The sequence below is a fragment of the Leguminivora glycinivorella genome, chromosome 19 (assembly GCF_023078275.1).
Source record: "Leguminivora glycinivorella isolate SPB_JAAS2020 chromosome 19, LegGlyc_1.1, whole genome shotgun sequence".
NCBI lineage: Eukaryota > Metazoa > Arthropoda > Insecta > Lepidoptera > Tortricidae > Leguminivora > Leguminivora glycinivorella.
In genome coordinates, this window is record NC_062989.1 from 7,598,355 (window position 1) to 7,621,747 (window position 23,393).

General features: G+C 38.0%; 1 protein-coding gene across 2 annotated transcripts; it reads right to left on the reverse strand.

Annotated features, from left to right (window-relative positions):
- Positions 1-1,717: 1,717 nt before the first annotated feature.
- LOC125236591 (eukaryotic translation initiation factor 4H-like) lies at positions 1,718-23,099 on the reverse strand. Of its 2 annotated transcripts, none has more exons than XM_048143450.1 (6): positions 23,008-23,099; positions 22,578-22,701; positions 21,894-22,075; positions 18,953-19,053; positions 3,151-3,405; positions 1,718-2,631 (listed from the first exon to the last, which is right to left on the reverse strand). In XM_048143450.1, exons 1-6 carry the CDS (start codon positions 23,055-23,057, stop codon positions 2,486-2,488), a joined length of 858 nt encoding a protein of 285 aa, XP_047999407.1. In that variant the 5' UTR covers positions 23,058-23,099; the 3' UTR covers positions 1,718-2,485. The 2 variants fall into 2 exon arrangements, with proteins under 2 accessions (XP_047999407.1, XP_047999406.1); XM_048143449.1 differs by having other exon boundaries at positions 18,887-19,053.
- Between the last annotated feature and the right edge of the window lie 294 nt (positions 23,100-23,393).

Consider the following 23,393-nt stretch of genomic DNA (forward strand, 5'->3'; position numbering starts at 1 on the left):
TTAATAGAAGACGATTATGATAAAAATATAGTGCCTTTGCTTTTGGAATTGGCAAATTGCGATAAACATGAATTGCATATCTTGTGTTTTGAAAAGCCAGCCAGCTATTGGAAATGCGTTTTCAAAAACAAAAATGTAATATTCCACGAAGATCCAAACATAGAGCACCTGGAGAGGCTCGGGAGTTCAAAATGTTCAGTGATAATTGATTCTATAAACCAAATGTCCCTGTGCCTGGGATGGACCGACTGCTTAAAGCATCTAAGAAGGCTCATATCCAGTACGGATGTTATACAGTTAATATTTATACTACACAAAGACTGCTTATCTCACTCTTCTAAGACACAAAGTCAATTGCACCACATAGCAAGCGCCATAGTTTCATATGATACAGTAGAGTCATCTAAAATTTCGGTCCAATTAAAGAAGAGTGGTAAGATTGTTAAATCAGAAGAGATTCTTACTTACGACAGTAAAACTTCAACTTTGAAGTCTAATGTTTTAGTAAAAAATAAAAAGAAAGAAGAGGAGCCAGTGAAGCCTTTGCCGAGTAATCTGTCAACATTCAAGATAGAAATGGACCAGACGGAGAAACTGGAGAAGTATAAACTTAAGCTCCCCTACATGAGTAAGATACACAGTGGAGAGAGTAAAGTGTACTATGAACCAGATGCTGTTGATGACTGGGATGAGGAGGATCCCGATGAAGACCTTGATATTTAAATAAATGTGCAATACTACTTATTTGAATTTATTCCTTTTTACCCTGGTTGTCTTATGTTAATCCCTTCTTATTGCCACACACTATGTAGGCCTAACACAAGGGTTCCCAAATTGTATGCAGTCCATGGCACACTTTTTTTATCTTTATTAGAAAAAGAAGGGGTTTTAACGACACAACAAATTTTGTCACATCACCCTACCCTAATTAAGTTTTTATTTCTTTTTTCACTCAATTTCATTTTAGTGGAATAATATTTGGGAGTAACTGACAAAGTTAATTTTTGAGTGTTGTTCCCTACTGTAATTTTATGCAGATAAACAAGACATATGCCTTGGGCCATAATACTTGTCATATTATTTCATTATGCCACGATCCCGAGTATCAGGTCGTCCAGCCGTGCAGTTGAGTTTTGGGCCTTCAATATACTTACATTTTCAACTATATTATACATATTCACATTACCCTGTTTAATTCCAGCAGCAGGAATCTGTGTCCAAAATGATTGCGCGATGTCTGAATTCCGTGATTCCCATGCGTAATTCTACACCAAGCCGGTCTTATCTTGTTTTATAGCTTATAGAACTAGAGTGTTTATACTTACTTAGATAAGATAATTATGTTATAAAAACAGGCTTTGCAGAGAATGGTTGAAGCTTTGAATGTATTTAATCCTAATAATTCCATTTTGAGCAAGAATGACAAATTCTTGCTGTGTAAAAGACAAGTTTAGATATTGGTTGAAATTTTTATGTTTTGTACACATCATAACTTTTAACCGGGACTTAATCGTGTAGGTATATAAGATTTGAACTTTGCCAGGCACCAATGTGATTAAGTCCCGTGTTTAGGAGAAGTTATACAGTGTCCTTGTCAAGCAAGCCATTCGGCCAAAGGCTAAGAATAATCATTAAGTACTAAAGTACTTATATGGAAGACATGGAAGTTTTGGAATTGGACATTGGAAGGAGAAGAGAGTCCATCACAAACCCTTGGTTACAAAGAATCACTTTTTATTTATTTTTCTATAATCCGTTACAATTTTGCGATTTTTTTTTATTTATTTGCCACGTAGCTTATCGACATTACATAAATATCTAATAAAGTAGAAATCCCAGTACGTGGAAGTTAATTTTATTAATGAAACCGTAATTACATCAGCTCTTAAACTATTTTCATAATTACTCATTCCGTGATTAAATTTTCGTGACCTAACCGACTAAACAATGGATAAACAAGTACAACAGTGAATCCACGATGTAGATCGCCACATTTGAGAAACGAATATATATCAATTACATAATATAACTAAATCAATTAGTTAACAAACGAACAAGAAGTTTTCCTTCAAATTAAAAAAATATTATGCAAGCCATAGTTTATCGTACAAACAAGCCCGGAGAATTTAAAAGACATTCGGCACTAGCAATTTAAATACTGCGAATGACGGTCGCGCGCTCTAAAATGAGCGCGGGGTCTAATATAAGCTCATTAATGATAGATAATAAAGCTAACAAAATATATGATAAAAATGATTTACAACCTCGTAACCTAACGAAAGCCTTCCAGTTCATATCTGGGCACTGAGTAGGGGCGCACATACGAGTACAGGTCCGCGGTCGCCGGCACGAATGGAACGAACGGAACCTTGATTGACCGTTTCGGTTTTCATTGAGGGATGTGTTGATTCGCTCGGTCATTCCATTGGTGTCGGGCGCGAGCGGCCGCACCAGTGGACATGGAGGGGACACAGACAGCGACACGCTACTCGTTGGAGAGCTCCTTGAGCCGCTCCTCGCGGGGCCGCGCGCCGCCGAAGATGGACGACGCCTGCGACGTGGACGCCAGCGAGTTCACCGGCTCCGTCACCGTTCGCGGCTGCAGCTTCAGCTTTGGTCTGCCTGTTGTATCTGGAATAGGTAAATGATTTGTTTTAGGACTTAATTTAGGTACATTTTTTATTAAGTAATTTTTGGTAAGTCTTTAAAACGTATACATATTTACATTTTTAGTTTCATACGATTTTTAATTTACATAACATAAATAAAGGCGTATTTAAGTAGAATCTTAAGAGGTTTGTGACTTGTACTACGGAGTTTCTACTAAAAAGTACTTTGTATCCCACATAAGGCATTTTTTTTACCATGGCGTGATAAGAGTAAAAAGTTAAGATTAGTTAAGTTACTTTTTTAAAGGAAGGTTTAATCTATAAGTGTAATTAATTTTAATAGTTTTTAGCCGATTTATGTAGAGGTAAACCATTCATTTATACACAATTTTTTTACATGCCATATTCGTCTCGCCATAATTATTATTTTCGTCGCTCTCATCTTAATCGTAGTCCTTTTTACCTACGATTTACAGCTTTCGCCGATCGCAGCGCTCCGTCGAGCGTAGGGCGCGAGTGGAAATTAAAACCGTGAACTTACCCGGGCGGGAATTGGGCATATCATCAAAGTTGCGCCTGGGCGGGGCGCCGCCGCCACCGCCAGCGCCAGCGCCACCGCCGCCGCCGCCGCCGGGCCGGCCGCCGGCGCCCTGCGGCGCGGGGCGCGCGCCCATGCGGCCCCAGTCCTGCGCGCGCGGCTCCTCCGACGGCCCGCGCGAGCTGCGCGAGTCGGCGCGCACGTCGCCGCCCCACCGGTCGTTGCCGCCGCCGCCGCCGCCCCCGCCTCGCTCGCGATCTGCAACGACCACCATATTCATCCGATCCCGAGGCGATCGCGTCCGGCGAGTCTTATGGACTAGGAGCCCGGTGTGATGCGTAGCCGAATTCACAAACGCTCACGATAATATCTCTCGGCGCGACGGAGCCGGACTACATTTCGCGTCGCAGAAATGCCTTTCGGCTACGCCCCGGAGCCGCCAGACCTTCCTCGTTTTCTCGAGGATGAAACCAGGATAATGTTTAAAAAAAAAACCTTATAGCAAAAAATGGCCGCGCGAACAAGGTAAGAAGGACTGTTCAATTTACTAAGCGGACACTTAAAAAAGCATTTTTTTCTGCATAGTATAAATAAATAAATATTATAGGACATTCTTACACAGATTGACTGAGGCCCACGGTAAGCTCAAGAAGGCTTGTGTTGTGGGTACTCAGACAACGGTATAAATAATATGTAAATACTTATATACATAGAAAAACATCCATGACTCAGGAACAAATATCTGTGCTCATCACACAAATAAATGCCCTTACCGAACCGATTCGAACCCGGGACCGCGGCGCAGCAGGCAGGGTCACTACCGACTGCGCCAGACCGGTCGTCAGTATAACATCTTATTTAGCTGAATGTTATTAAAACCAGGGATGTAACGGAGTTCTGCTTCTGCTTCCGTTACTGCGGAACTTCCGTTTTGTTTTACACATCCGCTTCTGTTCCGGTTCTGTTATTTTTCAAACGGAAGTTATAACGGATGTCGGAACCTAGCGCGACGGTGGGACATGAGCGGCGTACATCAAAGACCAAGGGCGAGATGATAGGTCTATACCTATCATTCGCTCATCTCTCCGCTTGCCACGTGCTGCGATACTAAACATTAATCGCTTCATTCCATTGCGCGCCAATATTTGTCCTGTCCACCTAGTTAGTAGCGAGTGAACAACTATTCAGTGGTGCAGGGCTTATCTACGATCCCATTAGAAGCTCCCCTTAGATTTGTTTATTAAATACAGTTTACTTCTTTTACAATCACTCCATTTAATTTAAAAATTTAATTGTGTGCTAACAATTACACATATAATTTTTACTGGTTAGTTTTGGATTGTATTATACTACCTACGAGTAAGTTTTCTTTTCGTTTCTAAAACCTTTTACGGCATAATAAAGGTTTAAAAGGATTCTTATGTGATTTTTAGTGATTACCTAAACAACAAACAATCTTAAAGTTCAAGGTGATTTAAATTTTTGGAATGTAATGAATGATATACTTAAGATAAAATATCAGGTGGCATCAGGTTACTTTTCTTTTCGTTTTTAAAACCTAAGTGGGCCTAAAGGCTGATTACAAACTGCTGATTACAGGCTGAACAGTAAACACCTAAAAGTTCTAGGTAATTTAATTAGTTTTGGTTTATGTTATACCTATGTGGTATTTTTTCATTTCGTTTTTAACATCTATAACTTCCGCTTCTGGTTCCGGTTCCGCTTCTGCTTCCGTTAAACTAAATTCAAAACTTCCGCTTCCGCTTCCGGTTCCGTTAAAACCACATCCGTTACATCCCTGATTAAAACGACAACAAACGTAGGTAATAGATAATATTTAATATGAAAATTTCGGACTTTTATACGGATACGACGCATGAGTGGTCTGCACATCACTTCTTGCTACTTTTCGGCAAGTTGCAGACCACATTTGTTTGAATTCATCAAGAAATATATCTTCTCATACATTCTTTCGTAAGTATGTCTCAACAATGGTCCAGTACCGCTCGATAGGTCAGAGATCTGGATAATTTGGTGATAGGCTTCTTTCTGAACAAATTCCTCGTTTTTTGGTTTTAGTAGCTCAACTGTCTTACCAGTATAATGAGCACTTGCTAAATCAGGCCCAAACAAAGGAGAGATAATAATGTATCGGATGGATGACAAAAAATCGTATTTGAATGCATTCTTTTCTGTAAATTTCGCCACCAATAGTACCAGTAGCAAAATAAGATACACTCTTAAATCAACAGGAACATATTGCCTGCTAAACAAGTACTTTTTTCCCGAATTTATCCATTTTTATTAGGGTTCCGTACCTCAAAGAGGAAAAACGGAACCCTTATAGGATCACTCGCGTGTCTGTCTGTCCCTCTGTCACAGCCGATTTCTCCGAAACTACTAGACCGATTTACTTGAAATTTGGCACACGTATGTAAACAAGTGGCCCAAAGACGGACATGTAATATAATTAAATGAAATTAAACGAAATTTAATCATAGGGGCCACTTTTGGGGGGTAAAATTAAAAATTAAAAATCAAAGTTATTAGAACTATATTGTGCTACATATCAAATGAAAGAGCATTTTATAAGCATCTCAAATATATTTTTTTTATAGTTTTTATTTTGGTAATTTAGAAGTAATTTAAGAAAATAAGCAAAAAATGACCATTCCCCCCCTTATCTCCGAAACTACTTAGCGTAAAATTTTCAAAAAAATACACGAGATAGCCCTCTACCTGTAGATTACAGGAAAACCTATTAGAAATCTACAGTCAAGCGTAAGTCGGAGTTAAGAGAAAAAACTCAAATTGAGATTTTTCACTCACTGCCGCTGCAAGTACTTACTAAATGTTTTGAAATTTTGTGAGCGCCATGGACAGGTAGAAAGAAATTCATTTCTGTTTAGAAATTGTTAGAAATTTTAAGCATTTGCCAAAATGACTTAAGTTCCTACTAAAAAAGAGGCGCTTACGACTGTTTAGAACTGCACTGACCATAATATTGCCCTAATAGGTCCAAAAAATGGTGTATATATACGAAAACAAAAAAATTGTGCCACCGACAACCAAAATCTGAAGTCTATTTGCTCTATCTCTTATAGTTTCCAAAATATACGCAAAATCTTTAAAGTACAAATCTAGTGTACACGTTGCCATCACATGTCGTCAGGCGCTCATGACCTTTTTGTATGGAAATGTCGAAATCCGACTCGCACTTTACCGATTTTCATAGAAAGTTGTGTTTTATTATAGTTTTGAAGGAGGTTTCTTGTTTTTAACCACCAACGCAAAAATATTATAATAATAATAGGTTTGACGCTTGACATGTCTGTCTGGCATCATAGCTCCCGAACGAATCAATCGATTTTGATTTAGTTTTTAATGTTTAAGGTGAATTCGTCGAGAGTTTTTTTTTGTACCACGTAGGTGGCAAACATGCATACGGTCCGCCTGATGGAAAGCGGTGACTGTTACATATGGACGCCTGCCACTCAAGGAGTGGCACATGTGCGTTGCCGACTCGACTCATTAGAAACTTGTACAAACCTGTACTTAGAAGGGGCCTGGGTGCCGACGACTCAAAGGACCGAAGGAAGGAGGGGGAAGGAAGGAAGGAGTACCGCACCCTCGTTGAGCTCTGGCTGCCTTACTCACCGGCAGGAACACAACAATGAGTAAAGTCTAGTGCTACTTGATTGCGGTCTTTTGTAAAGCGGAGGTATTAGACTCTGCTCTACCTTAGAGTATATTCAATTTAGTATTAGAGTTATCAGTCAAGAAATTTAAATGCAGCGCCATCTATTATTAGTTTCGACAACTTTTCATGAGACTTTCCATGCCTAAAGGTTCGCACAAGTCTCAAGTCGCGTAAATTACTTAGTAAATTTTGCCGAGAGACGGCGCTAAATACAATAATACTCATTAGAGTACCTATACTTCTAGTCAAAGACATATATAACTCCGTATAGACAGATAAAGTCTAAGAATAAAACGTACTTACCTCAGTACCACACAGAAGAAGGGCTCAGCTAGATGGCGCTAATATTAATATTAACACGCTTTTATTAGGTCGTCGTGTATGTAACTAACTATGTAATGGAATCTACGGAGGCTAATTTAACCATCTTCCAAGGATCGTAGCGTAATGATAATTGGCAGCTGTATGTAGTTCTGATGACAGTACAATAATATGGTACTGTTGAACTGATCTGATGATGGAGCCGGAAGATATGAACTGGAACTACATGATGGAACATCGTATCATAGCTGTTTTTGCGTTTCTTAGAAAAGTCTTGTAATGAACTTTGACTACGATTAGGTTTCAAGGTCTGATGATGGAGCCCTCCGCATAAAATAAACATCAACGTAGTATTTAAAGTAAGTTGGGATAGGGTTTTCTTGTGACCCTGAAGAGCATGAATAAGGGGGGCTCGAGGGCGAAGCCCCCCGCATAAAAGAAAGATCAACATAGTATTTAAAATAAGTTGGGATAGGGTTTTCTTGAGACCCTTAAGAGCATATAAAGGAGGGTTCGGGGGGCGAAGCCCCCCGCATAAAAGAAAGATCAACATAGTAGAGAATGCCTTAAAGCATGAGTCCGCCTTTTGTACTGCAAGATTTTCTTTTATCACTGCTTCCAGTAGTTCCACAGGTGGTAAATGATCTTTATTACTAGATTCACCTACTTTTATCAATTTTAAAGCACTAGTGGATAAAATGCGTTTTTACCCGCTGGTATTAAAGGACAAAACACGTGTTTCCGAGCTAGTGAGGGGAAAAATTCAATGTTGGCTGCTCGCGTGCGGTCCGTTTGTTAATGTAGGTAAGAATTTAGAATAGCGTCATTTTGTGAACATCAAAGGAGTGAGCCAGAAGTACTTGTACTATTATACATATATTCTGTGACAAAACTAAGAACATGTGTTCCAAGTAAAACATTCGAAATGCCGGAAAGTTAGTAGGTATCGACCGTAAATTGGCGAAATCCAATTTACGGTCAAATTAACACGGTTCACCCTGTTGTGGCATAATTTTTTTATGAATAATTCTATTGTGCATAATCGATTTAGTCATAATTGGCTTTGTGCATAAACTGCTATGGCATAGTCAAGTTTAGCATAATCTGTTTAGGCAGATTGTGATTTGTCCGAATATTCTTTGTACATAAATTTGGTGCTCCGAATCATTTTTACGCATAAATTTTATGTGCATAAGCTTAGTGTTCCGATTTAATGTTTTGCCGAATTTATTTTGGTGGGTGGGTTTCACTTTTACCTAGCAGTGCGTTTTTGTTGTGGTCGCAGTTGTAACCTAACGGGTTAGGTTAGGTTACAACTGCGACCACAACTTTTTCCTAGCGGTAATTTTCTGTTGTGGTCGCAGTTCTAACCTAACCTAACCCACTTTTCCCTAGTGGTGCTTTTCTGTTGTGGTCGCAGTTCTAACCTAACCTAACCCATTTTTCCCTAGCGGTGCTTTTCTGTTGAGGTCGCAGTTCTAACCTAACCTAACCCATTTTTTCCCTAGCGGTGCGTGTTTGTTGTGGTCGCAGTTCTAACCTAACCTAACCCACTTTTCCCTAGCGGTGCTTTTCTGTAATAGTCGCAGATCTAACCTAACCTAACCCACTTTTCTGGAGCAGTGAGTATCTGTAGATTTCGCAATTCTAACCTAGTGTAACCATTTTTCCCTAAAAACGCATTTCTGCTTAACGAAAAATATGCCAAAAATATTTATGCTCATCCAATTTCTTCCTAATGATACTCGGCCTCAATAATAGTAGGCCAATATATTTTCGGACAAAATAATATTCGAAATATCGTGAATTATACCAAACAATGTTTATGCTACATTAACAATCGGCAAAAATCGATTATGCCAAATCTGTTATGACAAAAGCGTTTCGGACAAATAAAGTTATGCCACATAGAGGGAACCCAATTAACACATGTGATGGACTGCCGTCTATAATAAATTGCCGCAATATGTGGTTGAAGCGCCTAGTGTGTCGAACTTTAAGTACCTATCGCTTAAAAAATTGGCTGGTCGAGCACCCGTTCTACACTTATGACAATTTTTTTATTACCTAATTAGAAAAATATTTTTGTGCATTTTTTATGTGAATATTGCCTAACTTTTTGTAATTTCAATCTTCTGTCTATTTATTCTCTAAGTATTATTGTTGTATGAATATTATTTTTTAAATCAAATCTTGACGTGAAATGGCGTTGAATGAATAAATGAATATGAGTATGAGTAGTATGGTTATTTTAATCATTGAAAGTTTGTACGGAACCCTCGGTGGGCGAGTCCGACTCGCACTTGGCCGGTTTTATGGTTTTCTCCTCATCTAGCACATACTCTCCTACGACGTCATTGTGGGACTGGGGTCCCGGTAATGTACTACAGTCAAATTTGACGTACGTTTTGTCGTTCATTAAAATGCAACGAGATTTATTCTTTAGCAACATTTTATACAATTTTCCGTACCATTTTTTGGATCGCAATTTGTTATCTGCACTTCTCTTCTGCATTTTCTGCTTCTTATAAGTCTTTATATTATTTATTTTTTTATATTTTGAACAGTACCTACGCGAATGCCTACTTTTTTTACAATTTGATGAACCGATAGATAATTTTACGATTTAAATAACTGCCTAACTTTATCCTCGACTTGAGGATTTTCCGGACCGCTTCACGCCTAGATTTCGGTAAATCCTCAAGCTTATGATGCTCTTCAAATTTTGTAACGATTTGGAACACCGCTGATTTTGAAAAATTGTACATATTTGCGATTTTTTGCAGATAACGCTTTCCAGTACACCATTTGTGCAAGATTGCTTTGCGATCGTTCAAAGTAATATTCGTTCAAACTATGGAAGAATAACTATGTAGCGATCGCAATGATAGCTTTTCTAATGTCGTCACCGTCAACTGTTTATCAATTGTTTTTAAATTACAAATTTTAAAGATGTTTTAGTGTGTCCGCTTAGTAAATTGAACAGTCCTTATGCAGACATTAAACGTCGATACGAGCTCTACTCTATCACAGAATATATAATAGTACAAGTACAGAAGGCTCACTGCTTTGATGTTTACGAAATGCCGCCTTTTTAAATACCTACAAAATTCTTACAAAGAACGAGCCGCACGTGCGCGGCGTCCGGCGATAGGGTTACCTATGGATTAAAAGGAATTAATACTCACATAAAATGTTATACTATTATATTCAAGTCTTGGGTACTTTCTAGGTATATATACTGTATTTATATATTTTTGTTCAAGTTCCAACATTACAAGCCTTATTGAACTTTTTCGTGGGACTTAATTAGTAGTAGATCTGTGTAAGAATGTCCTATGGTATTTATTTTATTCATGATGTCTATTTAACTAAGTATTATTAGCCATTCGACACGCGGACATCGCATATGAACCTTAAAAAAACTCGCGACGTAAAGTAACAATAGAAACTATAGAAAGTGCGAACGTGCATTCCGTGAGAACGCGCGCCACCCCTGAGTAGGCCGCGAACTCGCGGCCGCCAGGATGTACTTGTAGCGCGGCGATAGAATCGCGGAGTGAGCCGCCCCTGACTCTATCCCAAAGTTTCACCCTTGAGAAAATGAAAAACGTCCGGCGGCTGTGGGCTCTTAGTCCATTAACAAATGCGGTGCCGACGACCCGACAACTGTCAGATTATTTATATGCGACAGGAGACAAACAGGACAGGTCGCCTGACGGTAAGCGATCACTGCCGCCCGTGTACACCGGAAACACCAGACGCGTTGGAGGTTGGAGGTGCGTTACTGATCTTAAAATTGAGTATTCGCTCTTTTCTTAAAGTCCTTGAAAATTATCACTTATCAAAGGGTATCGATCCGGAAATACCACAGGCGACAGATCCGATGTTGTTTACCCAACTTTCGGAATCCCTGCATATAGTATTGATTCGTGTAAACTGCACACAGGCATCCAGACATATATTTTCGTAACCTGACGCGAATGTCTTATTTTGCCGACTGTCAATGAACTTAGTATTAAACAAATCATAGTTAATTACCAACACTTTTTCAGACATTGAAACTAAATGATCCATTTCCCTGCACTTCAAAACATACACTTACATAAACATACACACACACACTCACTTACGTTATCACTTATAATATATTTGCACGGAACTCTAAAAATGAACACATAGTTGAATGCACACAGTGCAGGAAAACATGAAATGAGAACCCACACAAATGCATGAGGAAATATGAAAATCAATACAGTAATGCTAATGACGTAATGAACACTATTATTTGAGAGGAAAACATAAAAGTTGTCAATGATAGGAACTATGATCTCTTTTAAGAGTTAAGATAAGGTGCATAAGTATATTAAAGTTTTTTTTTTACGCGGGAATAGAATTTCAATCTTAGGAGTCCAATTTATGATTCACATACGATTGTAGTTTTGCGAGGAGAATAGGCTAGTTTCCTGCTAGCCATATCAGCTTCTTTTTAAGAACTGTCAAAACGATTTGCTAATATGTCTCGCTTAACTTCAAACCTGGGTAAATCCCATGGACCTTCATCAATAGGGACTGAGCTCACACTTTTTTTGCCATACTAAATTGAACCTTATCACTGGTCCAGAAAGGCGTTCGTGTCAGACTAGCAAAAGTGTGTCCACATGAGATGGTCAAAGTTGGGGCTGGTGTCCCTCTCGCACGTGTGACCAGTGTTAACGAGATTACTATAGTAGTAGTATTTTTACCTGTATGATAAGACTGATAACTATGTTTATAAACTCCTTAAATTATTTTTGTATTATATGAGGCAAGGGTATTAATACCTTGTAACGAATTGGTAAGTAATTATTAAGAAGCCATAAAACCAAAGATTTGCGCAATTAAAAAACCTTCAATTGGGTATTAGTAGATTTGGTAGTAATATTGACTGGTATCCCCAAAGTATGACAGTGATGACGTCATTCAAATGATTTTTACAGTAGCAATAAGTGCGAGAGGGACACCAGCCCCAACTTTACCCTCATGTGGACACACTTTTTGGCCTAACTACTCAATCTAGTTTAATATCTCTAAATCTATGGTAAATCCATTCTGCTTTAAGGTTGAATATATAATAGTTATTTGTTATACAAGGGGGCAAAGTTGTATTTTAACGCCGAGTGTGGAATTGAAAAACGAGCAAGTGAAAGGATTCTATAGTTGAACCACGAGCGAAGTGAGTGGTTCGAGAATAGAACCCTGAACTTGCGAGTTTTTTAACACACGAGAAGTAAAATACATTTGCACCCGAGTGTAACACAAAGCTTTTCCCCTCACTATAGCGAGGAAACTACAACGCGAAAAATGTGTTTATCACTGCTTCCAGTAGTTCCACAGGTGGTAAATCATCTTTATTACTTGATTCACCTACTTTTATCAATTTTAAAGCAGTTAATTTCACTTTATTCAAGGTCAAATTACTTTACCCACTAATGGATAAAATGCGTTTTTACCCGCTGGTATTAAAGGACAAAACACGTGTTTCCGAGCTAGTGAAGGGAAAAAAATATAATATGATCTGAAAGATAATCAGCCTTATGGCAGAATGGACGTCACGGTCAATTCATTTACTTTATATCTTTCTTTTCGACTTATTAAATATAAATTATGATTAAACATAACTACTGTCCATGTATTTCTTCTAATTATGTGGAGCTTTATGGGATACAGGCGTGATTGTATGTATGTATGTGGAGCTTTATTTCGTGCACTGCCTAAAATATTTTATTTTAAGTATAGGAAACTAGCCTATTGACATTTGTGAGTGTGTTTAGTAAAACCAAGGACAAAATATGCCAGGACTGACATAGTCATACAAAAAAATGTACCTCTGAAATGTATAGGCCATTATGGATAAAACTAGATGTCGCTGTTTCGCAGCCTGGAAGTGGCAAAAATCATATTTTCACCAATATTTTCGCTTGTTTTTAATTTATTTTAAGAACAAATGATATATTTCTTTACTTTATAATCATGATATTCATGATATTACTTCAATACACATTTTGAGAAAATAAATTTGTAGGCATCATCATCATCATCATCATCAGTGTAGTTATGATAGTATTTAATAGGTGGCGCTAATAAATGGAGGTACAATTCTTAGTACGAAGATTGTCAATCCTTTATAAATCATCCTTGGTGAAACGTCCCACTTTGTCGATTGCTATAAAGCCGCTTTCTCAGTGTATTCATATAAAGATTCAAGCAAATCTCATCTCTATGGTAAGCGACAAAGTGGGATGTTTTACTAAACAGTAACACATTTAAATTATTAAAAATTAGTAGTTTCAATCCCACTTGAACAAAATAATGGATGGAAGAAAAAGCTTAGCATACTCATACAAGTTATTTTATTTTAGTTGTTTGATAATGATAGTCCATGGGCCAGCTGGTCCAATTTTGCCAAACGGTATAATTTGGGGGTACTAAGTTTCCTTTTTACAGCAGTTAGGTAGGCTTATAAGGATGTTAAAAAACCATGATTGCCATCTCAAAATGGTAGCTAAACAAAATGGCCGCCAATCCAAGATGGCGGATACTGAGTTTTAAAAAATCGACCATAACTCCAAAAGTATTGGTCCGATTTCATTTTTCTATTTTTTAAACGAAAGCTCTTTTTGTGTACTTAAATACTTGTCATATTCTATGTTTCGCTAAATTCAACCATTAGTTAGTAATTAACGAAAAATGTAAAAAAAATATTTTTTTTCTAAGACTTTCTGTCAAAAATCATGTTTCTACAAAATACCTTGCATATTCTAATAAATATTTAAATGCAGAAAAATAGTGCCATTAATCACCTTTGATTTGATATATAAAAGATACAGATTTAATTTACAAAAACACATAGAGGCTTAAATTTAAAGCTGCCTTCGTAGAAATTCACCGTTGTGCATACAGTACTAAAAGCTTCAGGTTGGAGTGCATAGAGTACTAAAAGATGTGTGCAGTTAGGCTGCATACAGTACTAAAAGATGTTGTAGAGTACAAATATGCTATTTTTAGTTTATTTTAGCAATTGTACAATTATAATAATAGTATTGAACATGATAGTATCCATGAATTTGTGGGTATTCGATAGTACCTACTAGGATAAAATTTGTTTAGATACCATATGTGCAACACACCTCAATGATGAAAATTAAGTATTTAAGTGTACTAGGTATATGACGAACATGTGTCGAGACTGTCAAGATAGAACCATTAACCTTTTGACCGCCACGGACGGTCACGGTGGTCACCGTAAATTCTTGCCAAGGACGCCAACGATACGGACGCCAAATGCAATGAAATTGGGACTCCGTAATGCCTAATTTCGCTCATATATTCGCGAATTCGCAATGCAATTCTGTTTCGATTGTGCTTGGGAGACGGAATACTCCGTCATCATCTCGCGTTTAAGGGTTAAGATCGTATTCCGGATTGAAAATCGTTCCGCATTCAAGGACTCTCAGATTTGAAAAAAAAACCTACGCACGAGCGGGTTAGTGAAGAGCACCCCCAGAGGCCCCAGAATTCGGGCAAACTTTAGAAATGTTCTTTAGTACAGCATTAATAGATATTCCTTACCTATATTTTACCGATTGCTAAACAACGAAGCCGTGAAATACCGGTTGGACAAACTTTGAGACATTTATCACCGCTTAAAGTAGAGCCAAATATTATTAACATGTATTGTTGGTCATTACCGAACGAAAAATGTTAGACGTTAATAACAGACGTTTTAATTACCGTGAGTTGAATTTTCATAACAGGTGTACCAAAATGCGAATGTTTCTATGCAACCTGCTATTGAATCAGAAGAAAAGTTTGCACCCGTATCGACGAATCTCAATTATTAGAGAGGAACTCCGGGGTTATGCAATTTGGCCAAGTTTTTAAACAGGAAAGCATTTATAAAAGCCTCAATAGGGATGATAGATTATAAATGTATGCCTCAATTATCTTCGATATGCGGATAACATCGTCATCTTCAAAGAAGCACATGTTCCCCGTCAGATGCTGGAGGAACTGTATGCCGTCGGTGAGTGTTGGGTTAAAGTAGTTAAACATATGTACAAATTGAAAGTTACGGCAAGGACAGGCTTATCCAAAGCTCCATATATCAGCCTTTATAACAAGTAACAGAGGACAAGTTATCCGGAACAACCAATAAAGCTTGGGTTAAGGAATCCCATAAACGACTAACAGAGGTAAGTCATAATAACAAAATCATCCTTCAATGGACCAAAGGACACAGTGGATCTCGAGGTGATGATGTGGTCTACGAGCTGGCCAGGCAGCTGGGGTCGACTGCCGATTCTCCTGATGCCCCTCAACAAGGTATGCTCAATAGGAAACTACACACAGCACACTGGCAAAACCAGATCAAATGCTGCTTTCAAACAAGCCAAGCCTAGCATCAATGGAAAACTCACAAAGACGCTGCTTCAACTAGGGAAAGTCCGCATGAGAATGGTAACCATCAATGTCAGAACAGGTCGTAGACTATTTAACAAACATATTTTCATAACAGATGCTATGAACATTCCCCTGTGACGAGGGTGCCTCTCACCTGGTGATGGAGTGAGTGGCTCCATACAGGAAAAAACATCTCGGATCCCCGAGAGACCTCTCCAAAGTTCTCCTACTCAACATTAAAGGTCTAATAGGATTTCTCGAGGAGATAAGCGGGCAGGACTAGCTAAATCCCCCACATCACGCAAAATAGGCACAAAACGTCGAGTTGTGGCGAACCATACACAATACAGAGACTTGGGTCGGCCTCGCTGCCGGCGGAGATCACAGGGAGGACTTGGATGCCTTTTCTAGGGTAAAGGACGTATTAAGGGCCAGAATACCAGTCACTGAAGACTAACATGTTTGATCAGTGTGTAACTGGGTACTTCTCACCGTGACATAAGCTTGCGAGACGTGGACACTAACAATGTACTAAATGAAGAGGCTAAAAGTTGCATATAGAGCACAACACGTTCGGTATGTCTTTCTACGATGGAAGCGAAACGAGATGATGCTGATGCGGCGACGGGTCAGAGTTATAGAGATCGGATTGCTACTCTAAAATGGGCTTCGGCCGGGCCAGGGCACGCAAGTCGTGATTGGAGGTGGAATATGCGTGTATTGTTTTGGAAGCATAGCCCAGAAACCAGAAACAAGACCTGACATAAAAGTTCGAAAAATTAGGAGAAAATTAATCTGTTACCTGTGATTGTCTTGAAGGCTTGATATTAGTGATATTGGCTCTACAATCTACATTAGCGGTAATAAGTAATATATTTCTGTGCGTAGGTGAATTAAGGTTTATTCGGTAGGTACCTATATCACGTTGTTTATTAGTAGTCGGATACTTCATAGATATGCCTTATTAATGCATTATATATATTTTACATTTTTCTTTTGGGGTGTGTTCTTCACCTTTTGTATGCAAGGATTATTTTAACTAAATATAAGTTTTCTCGAACACGGATCAGAGATCGCTTAACCTTTTAAACGCCAAATAGTGAAAAAGAATATGTCGTGCCCCGGACACCAGACAGACGTGAATCGCGATTATTTGAGCAAAATTAGGCGTTAAGAAGGCCCGCATGGGTCCCAAATGTAATTGGCAAAACTGATGGCCATGGTTGGCGTCCTTAGGAAGCATTTCCAACGACGGCAATATCCCACCATGGTGGTCAAAAGAATAATGTGATGAGATAGGAACTCAACAATGTCTAGTTTATTTATTTTGTATTATCTCGGTTGGTTGGCGCTGCATAACTAAAGAAATTTTATACATATAATCAAATATCTAAAACTGTACTTTACGTCCTATGAGTCCTATGACGTATTTTATTATATTCTGAAAGCTAATGGATTTCGGATACTATCATGTTCAGTTCTTTTCTTAATAAAATTGTAAGTACAATTGCAGAAATATCATATAACTATATATAATCATGTCTTTATTAGTGTTCTTTACATATCCCGCACCTTTTTTGGTCTTCTCTGTTTGGCCTAAAGGTTGACTGGTAGAGAATGCAATGTAGCATGAAGTCCGCCTTTTGTAACTGTATATTTTTACTGTGCAATAAAGTTTCAATAAATAAATAAATATACTAAAAACAGCATATTAGTAATCTACAACTTCGACCTGAAGCTTTTAGTACTGTATGCACAACGGTGAATTTCAACGAAGACAGAATTAAAATTAAGCCTCTATGTGTTTTTGTAAATTAAGTCTGTATCTTTTATACATCAAATTAAAGGTGATTAATGGCACTATTTTTCTGCATTTAAATATTTATTAAAATATGCAAGATATTTTGTAGAAACATGATTTTTGACAAAAAGTCTTAGAAAAAAAGATATTTTTTTTTACATTTTTCGTTAATTACTAACTAATGGTTGAATTTATCGAAACAATGAATATGACAAGTATTTGAGTACATAAAAAGAGCTTTCGTTTGAAAAAAAGAAAATTGAAATCGGACCAATACTTCTGGCGTTATGGTCGATTTTTTAAAACTCAATATCCGCCATCTTGGATTGGCGGCCATTTTGTTTAGCTACCATTTTGAGATGGCAATCATGGTTTTTTAACATCCTTTTAAGCCTACCTAACTGCTGTAAAAAGGAAACTTAGTACCCCCAAATTATACCGACTTCTTCACTGGCCCATGGACTATGAAGGGAAATGTAAATACTAAACTTCATGTGATGAGAAATGTAAAAGCAAGCCAGTGATGTGACGTGATTACTAAAATATGATCATTTTTATAAAGGCCCCGTCTCACTAACGCTCTTACTTATGGTGCGGAGCATAAGCTTCCGCTAAGTAACGATATTGCCAATGTGACAGAGCCTTTAAAATGTTTTTTTTTTTTTGTTAATGTATGGTGAAAGCTGGACATACAATGAAATTCAAAAAAATATTAGATATAGGATAAATTTGTAATTACTGTTTCAATGACATTAGTCTTTTTTTTAAATTATTTTTACATGTACAGCTTGGCAAAATAAAGATTAGAAATCAAAATGTGGCAACATCAGTGTCGTTTCATTTTCCCACAAGAAAAGGATGACACTATGGTGTTGCCAGTTTTTAATTTATATTTTTTTCCAAGCTGTAATTCAAATCAGTGCTCCAGTCAAGTCCAGTCCCAGGCATAGACAAAATAAAAATGGGGTCACATTGTATAAAAACGAATGCGAAAAATCGTATAAAGTTTGGATCACTTTCTCTAAACTTTTGCCAGTCTGTTTTTGTCGGAAAGAATGTTATATAACACTTTAAGTTCTCGCGCTTTGTACACATTTAAAGTCACACACAGGTCGAACGCGATTAATCAACATTATTAAAGCCTCCGCCACACATAAAGCGTTTTGATAGCATAGCGTTAGCGGAGCGCAATGACAGCGTTCCGCTCGCAATCCGCGCTCGTTAGTTCCCGCCGGCGGCGTCCGCTGGGCGCAACGCCAGCGTTCGTCCGGCGCACCGCTATCATTGCGCTCCGTTAACGCTCCGCCTACGCTCTCAAAACGCGCATGTGTTAGGTGAGCTTTAATCGACCACGGCCAGTGCAACCCGGCCGAGACGTTGGTAAAATAATGTTAATTAATCGCGATCGACTGTTCGAGTTTAAATGTGGAATGAATGTTCATTGTAAGTCCGTGTGGGTTAGTAGCCGATGTTACCATGAGGGAACCCTCCACCCTGGTGGCGGGGCGCGCGGCGCTCGGCGTCGAAGTGGTCGTACGTACCGCGGCCGCCGCCGCCGCCGCCGTCCCGCCGGAAGCCGTCCCGCCCGCCGCCGTCCCGCCCGCGCCCGCCGTCCCGTCGCCCGCGGTCGAAGCCGCCCCCTCTGCAGATGTACACGTTTGTGTTACATAAATTTACATTTTACAGGTGGTCATTCTCAAGAGCTGGCACGATTAGAATGAGTCCAAAAAGAGCGAGGCACGTCCCGAGGCAATATTTTCGAGCGGCAAACGTGCTATACACCGTGTTTTTTTTCCGTTAAATTCGACGATTTTCGTTTCCATACATTATAAACGAATTAATTAGTGTGAGAGGACCTTAATCAGAAAAAGTAATTGTCAAGTGTTTGACGGCACAGTAGGAAGTGGTAAGGGATGCCACACACGTGTTCAGTAATTAATTTTTTTTTTAATTAATTCGATGACCGCAAGAGTTAAGAGTCTTGTTTCTTAGAGAAATTGATTGTATTTGAACTAAAGAGTCTTCCCTTAAAATTAACGGAATTCAAAAAAACAGGGTGTATAGACGTGCTCCAGCCGAGGGAGTGCGTGCGTTTTGCTCGGTCGAGAAGCCCGCCCCGACACCTAGGCGCGTCTACATTTGACGTTTGCCGCGCGAGTCCTTGCCTCTCTGAGGCTAATCATTCTGAAGAAATATTATTGTATAATAAAGTATGGCCTAATAATTGTCATAATGTTTACCATGAGATAAGATATAACATTGCATGAAATCATTGTGTACACTCATTATAAAATATCACTGCCTAAAAAATGTCATAGTAGCATTACTATTGAACATTCATATGATAATCACTCACAACATAATTATGTGGTGAGTCACATATTTCAATTAAGCCTATGTCACTCCCCATCCTTTCAACTAACTTCATCTAAAAAATCACGTCAATTCGTCTCTCTGTTTTGTCGTGAAAGACAGACAAACAAAAAAACATACACAGTTTCCCATTTATAATATTAATATGGATTATTACCTCATAATTAAGATATCTAGAAGACCATCTGGTCTGACATAGTCGGTAGTGACCCTGACTGCTAAGCTCCCAGTCTGCTAATAGCCTAATACCAGTAAGGCCATCATCATCATCATCATCATCATCTCCTTCCTTGTCGTATCCGACAAAGGTGACTCCATCAACAATCATTTCCCAGTAAGGGCATATTATGTGATGAACACAGATAGTTCTTGTCATGGATGTTTTCTATGATGGATATAAATATACACCGTTTTTTTTTGTTTTCCGTTAAATTCGACAAGCTTAGGTTCATCATCAGGAACCACCCTGTATATCGCTTTTTGTTAAATTCGAAAAAAAAAAATTTTTTTTTCGTTTCCATATACATAATAAATGGAGTAATTAGAGAGGACCTTAATCATAACATTAAAGTCATTATCAAGTGTTTGACGGCACATGTCAAAACAAATAACATTAGGAAGTGGTAAGGGATGCACAGTTGCCACACACGTGTTCAGTAATTAAATATATTTTTTAATTAATTCGAAATTCGATAACCATAAGAGTTAATATCCTAGTTTCTTAGATAAATTTATTGTATTTGAACTAAAGAATCTTCCCTTAAAGTTAACGGAATTCAATAAAAACAGGGTGTATTACTAAAGCTATACTTAATATGGGGCCAGCGGCCGTAGTACACTAGATCAAAAACTTTATTGCATTGGTGTGTCTGTATTGCACTTACAAGTGCGAAAAGGACGGCCTGACATTCTATCATTTATCACACAACCATGCTAGCCTCCCAGGTTTATCTGTGTACAGTGTAGTAAGAATGTAGGCTATACTATAAGCCAATTGATTAGATAGGATGTGACATTTAAGCATCAATCCCACCACCTTCACTTCAATATTTCTACAAATTCTACAATATATTTGTCTTACTCCTTTCCTCTGTATACACACTGTCCCTGTCACACCGTGTTAAAGACATTTATATCTCCAGTGTGGCACCTATAATATAATGGTTACTATAACATATAATAATGGTTACTATAATATCTTTGAATATTATAATATAGAGTAGTAGCAATTCATATAAAAAATAGGAAAAAATTATGAACACAAATTTTATGTATACAAATATACATACATACATACATACAATCACGCCTGTATCCCATAAAGGGGTAGGCAGAACACATGAAACTACTAAAGCAGTGCCACTCTTGGCAAATAAGGGGTTGAAAGAAAACGAAACTGTGACATTGCAGTGACAGGTTGCCAGCCTCCCGCCTACGCCACAATTTAACCCATATCCCATAGTCGCCTTCTACGACACCCACGGGGAGAAAGGGGGTGGTGAAATTCATAACCCGTCACCACACAGGGTATACAAATATTAATTTATATAATTCTAATATACCTACCTATTTTATATGTAAAGAAAACAGTCTGATATCTGTCTGTTAAGAAAAATTGGTAATTAAGGGTCCCCCCACATCTAGCATCTCGCGACCGTCGCGTCGGGCCAACTGTATGGAAAAAGACGTCGCGTCGACGCGACGCTCAGGCTTTGCCCATACAGTTGGCCCGACGCGACGCTCGCGAGACGCTAGATGTGGGGGGACCCTAAATACACTAATCATGGCTACCTCATTATCATTCATTAATACAGTTAAAAATATTTAATGAGGCTTAAACTGCTATTTAGTTAATTTGTTTGCAACAAAAATATTTTTAAGAAATGTATCAGCATGTCTGAAGAGTGTGTAATTTATAATAGAACTTCATCATGAGTTTTACTCAGAGCTTATTTTTATAATCTTTCAAGAACCATATGTCACAATACACCACATAATTTTGAATTGTGCCATAAGTAAGGTGTCATTTAGATTTTCAAGCTGGCTTCAAAGGGAGCTTGCAGGGCTCGAAAGGTTAACCTACATTAAGATGATTGTGTGCTGACTTACCGGTCATTTCGTTTTTCTTCTGCTACATCAATTTTTATGTAATTTCCGTCCACATTGAGAAGACCATTCATTTCAATGGCTTTGATCAAGTCGTCGAGGTATTCAAATTCTACATAGCAGAACCCTTTGAATCTGTCTGTTTCTTTATCCATCACCAATCGTACATTTTTAATGGATAGATTCTGAAACAGAAAAACATCTATGTCAGACATAGGTTTGTAACTCAGGACAAGGTGTCCGTCATAGTTTCAAAACATTTACTTCATATCAGATATTTTAATCAGCAGATATGTAAACAATTCTACTAGACAATACAATGAGAATTTACAGTATAAGTATTATAACATTACACAACTGCAGCTTCACAATAATGCAATTATCTCCTGGATAATAAATAGCCCAAGACTAAAGGATATTAATTAAGCTGCAATATGTATTTACACTACAACTGCTACCGCTATTTTAACATTATTTTATGAGATAATTAGCACAATGTTGAAAGATATGAGGTTACGGAAGGAAGACTGATACTTTCAAGAAACAATGAAATAATTATTTAATTATTATTTCTTAATAAATCTCATTATATTAAAATTAAACTTGTAAAAGTAGCGAACAATAATGAAGTGTAAGTAGGAAAGTTCATCCATTGCTTTATACATACAATCAGTTAAAGGTACTTACGGGAAAAATTCTGTTAATATCTCCTTGAATGATATCACCGGGTAAGTTTCCAACGTATGCCTTGTATGGTGGCTCGGTGGGAAGCGGGCGCCCGCCCGCTGTCCTTCGGCCTCCGCCGAAGTCCCTAAATTCGCCAACATAACCAAGGAATATTATAACCTATAAAATTGTATCACACGCACTTATTTTAACACAGACATATCAGACATGATCTTCACTGTTATTAACACGACAATAATACGGTTTAAATTCACAAATTCACTCTAAAAACTGTAATTTCAGAATATGTTATCGCATTGCCAAAACACGGGAATTTGCTGATAGAAGCGGTGAAGCGCCGCAATACTAGGGAAATCCATTAGCAGAAAAGTAAGATACATGTAAAATAGTGTTCTAAAAGGCCTACTGAATAATATTTTTTACTTTATACCTAGGATTTCCATCGTCGAAACCACTGCGACCTGCCATGTTTAGAAACATGGAGCACTGAGCGCGCGCGCATCAATTTCTAGAGGAGCAGCCATTACTTTTTTCCGAGTTACAACATTTTAATTAAATGTACAAATAAATATAATATTAATTAAATTAAGTCCTAAATTTTAAATCTTCTAGATAAATCTGGTTTTGTAAAGAAGTTATTAAATTGTTTCCCTCCTGCATGACCAATTTTTCAGTAGTTAATCCGAGCGATCCGAGGGTGTAAGGACATTGTAAGTTCATAGACAATAAATTAAAACTTGGCCGATTTCTCGTATCACGTGTATCCGAACGGCACTCAGTTGACAGCTGTCAATTTTAGTAAACGTCAAATTCTCC

Bases quoted from the DNA above. Each gene is read 5' to 3' on its own strand.
- LOC125236591 (XM_048143449.1), bottom strand. From the start codon at position 23,057: ATGTTTCTAAACATGGCAGGTCGCAGTGGTTTCGACGATGGAAATCCT. The intron at 22,702-23,007 runs GTATAAAGTAAA...TGGCGAATTTAG, and splicing joins TTCGACGATGGAAATCCTAG to GGACTTCGGCGGAGGCCGAA. The intron at 22,076-22,577 runs GTAAGTACCTTT...TTTCTGTTTCAG, and splicing joins ATATTAACAGAATTTTTCCC to AATCTATCCATTAAAAATGT.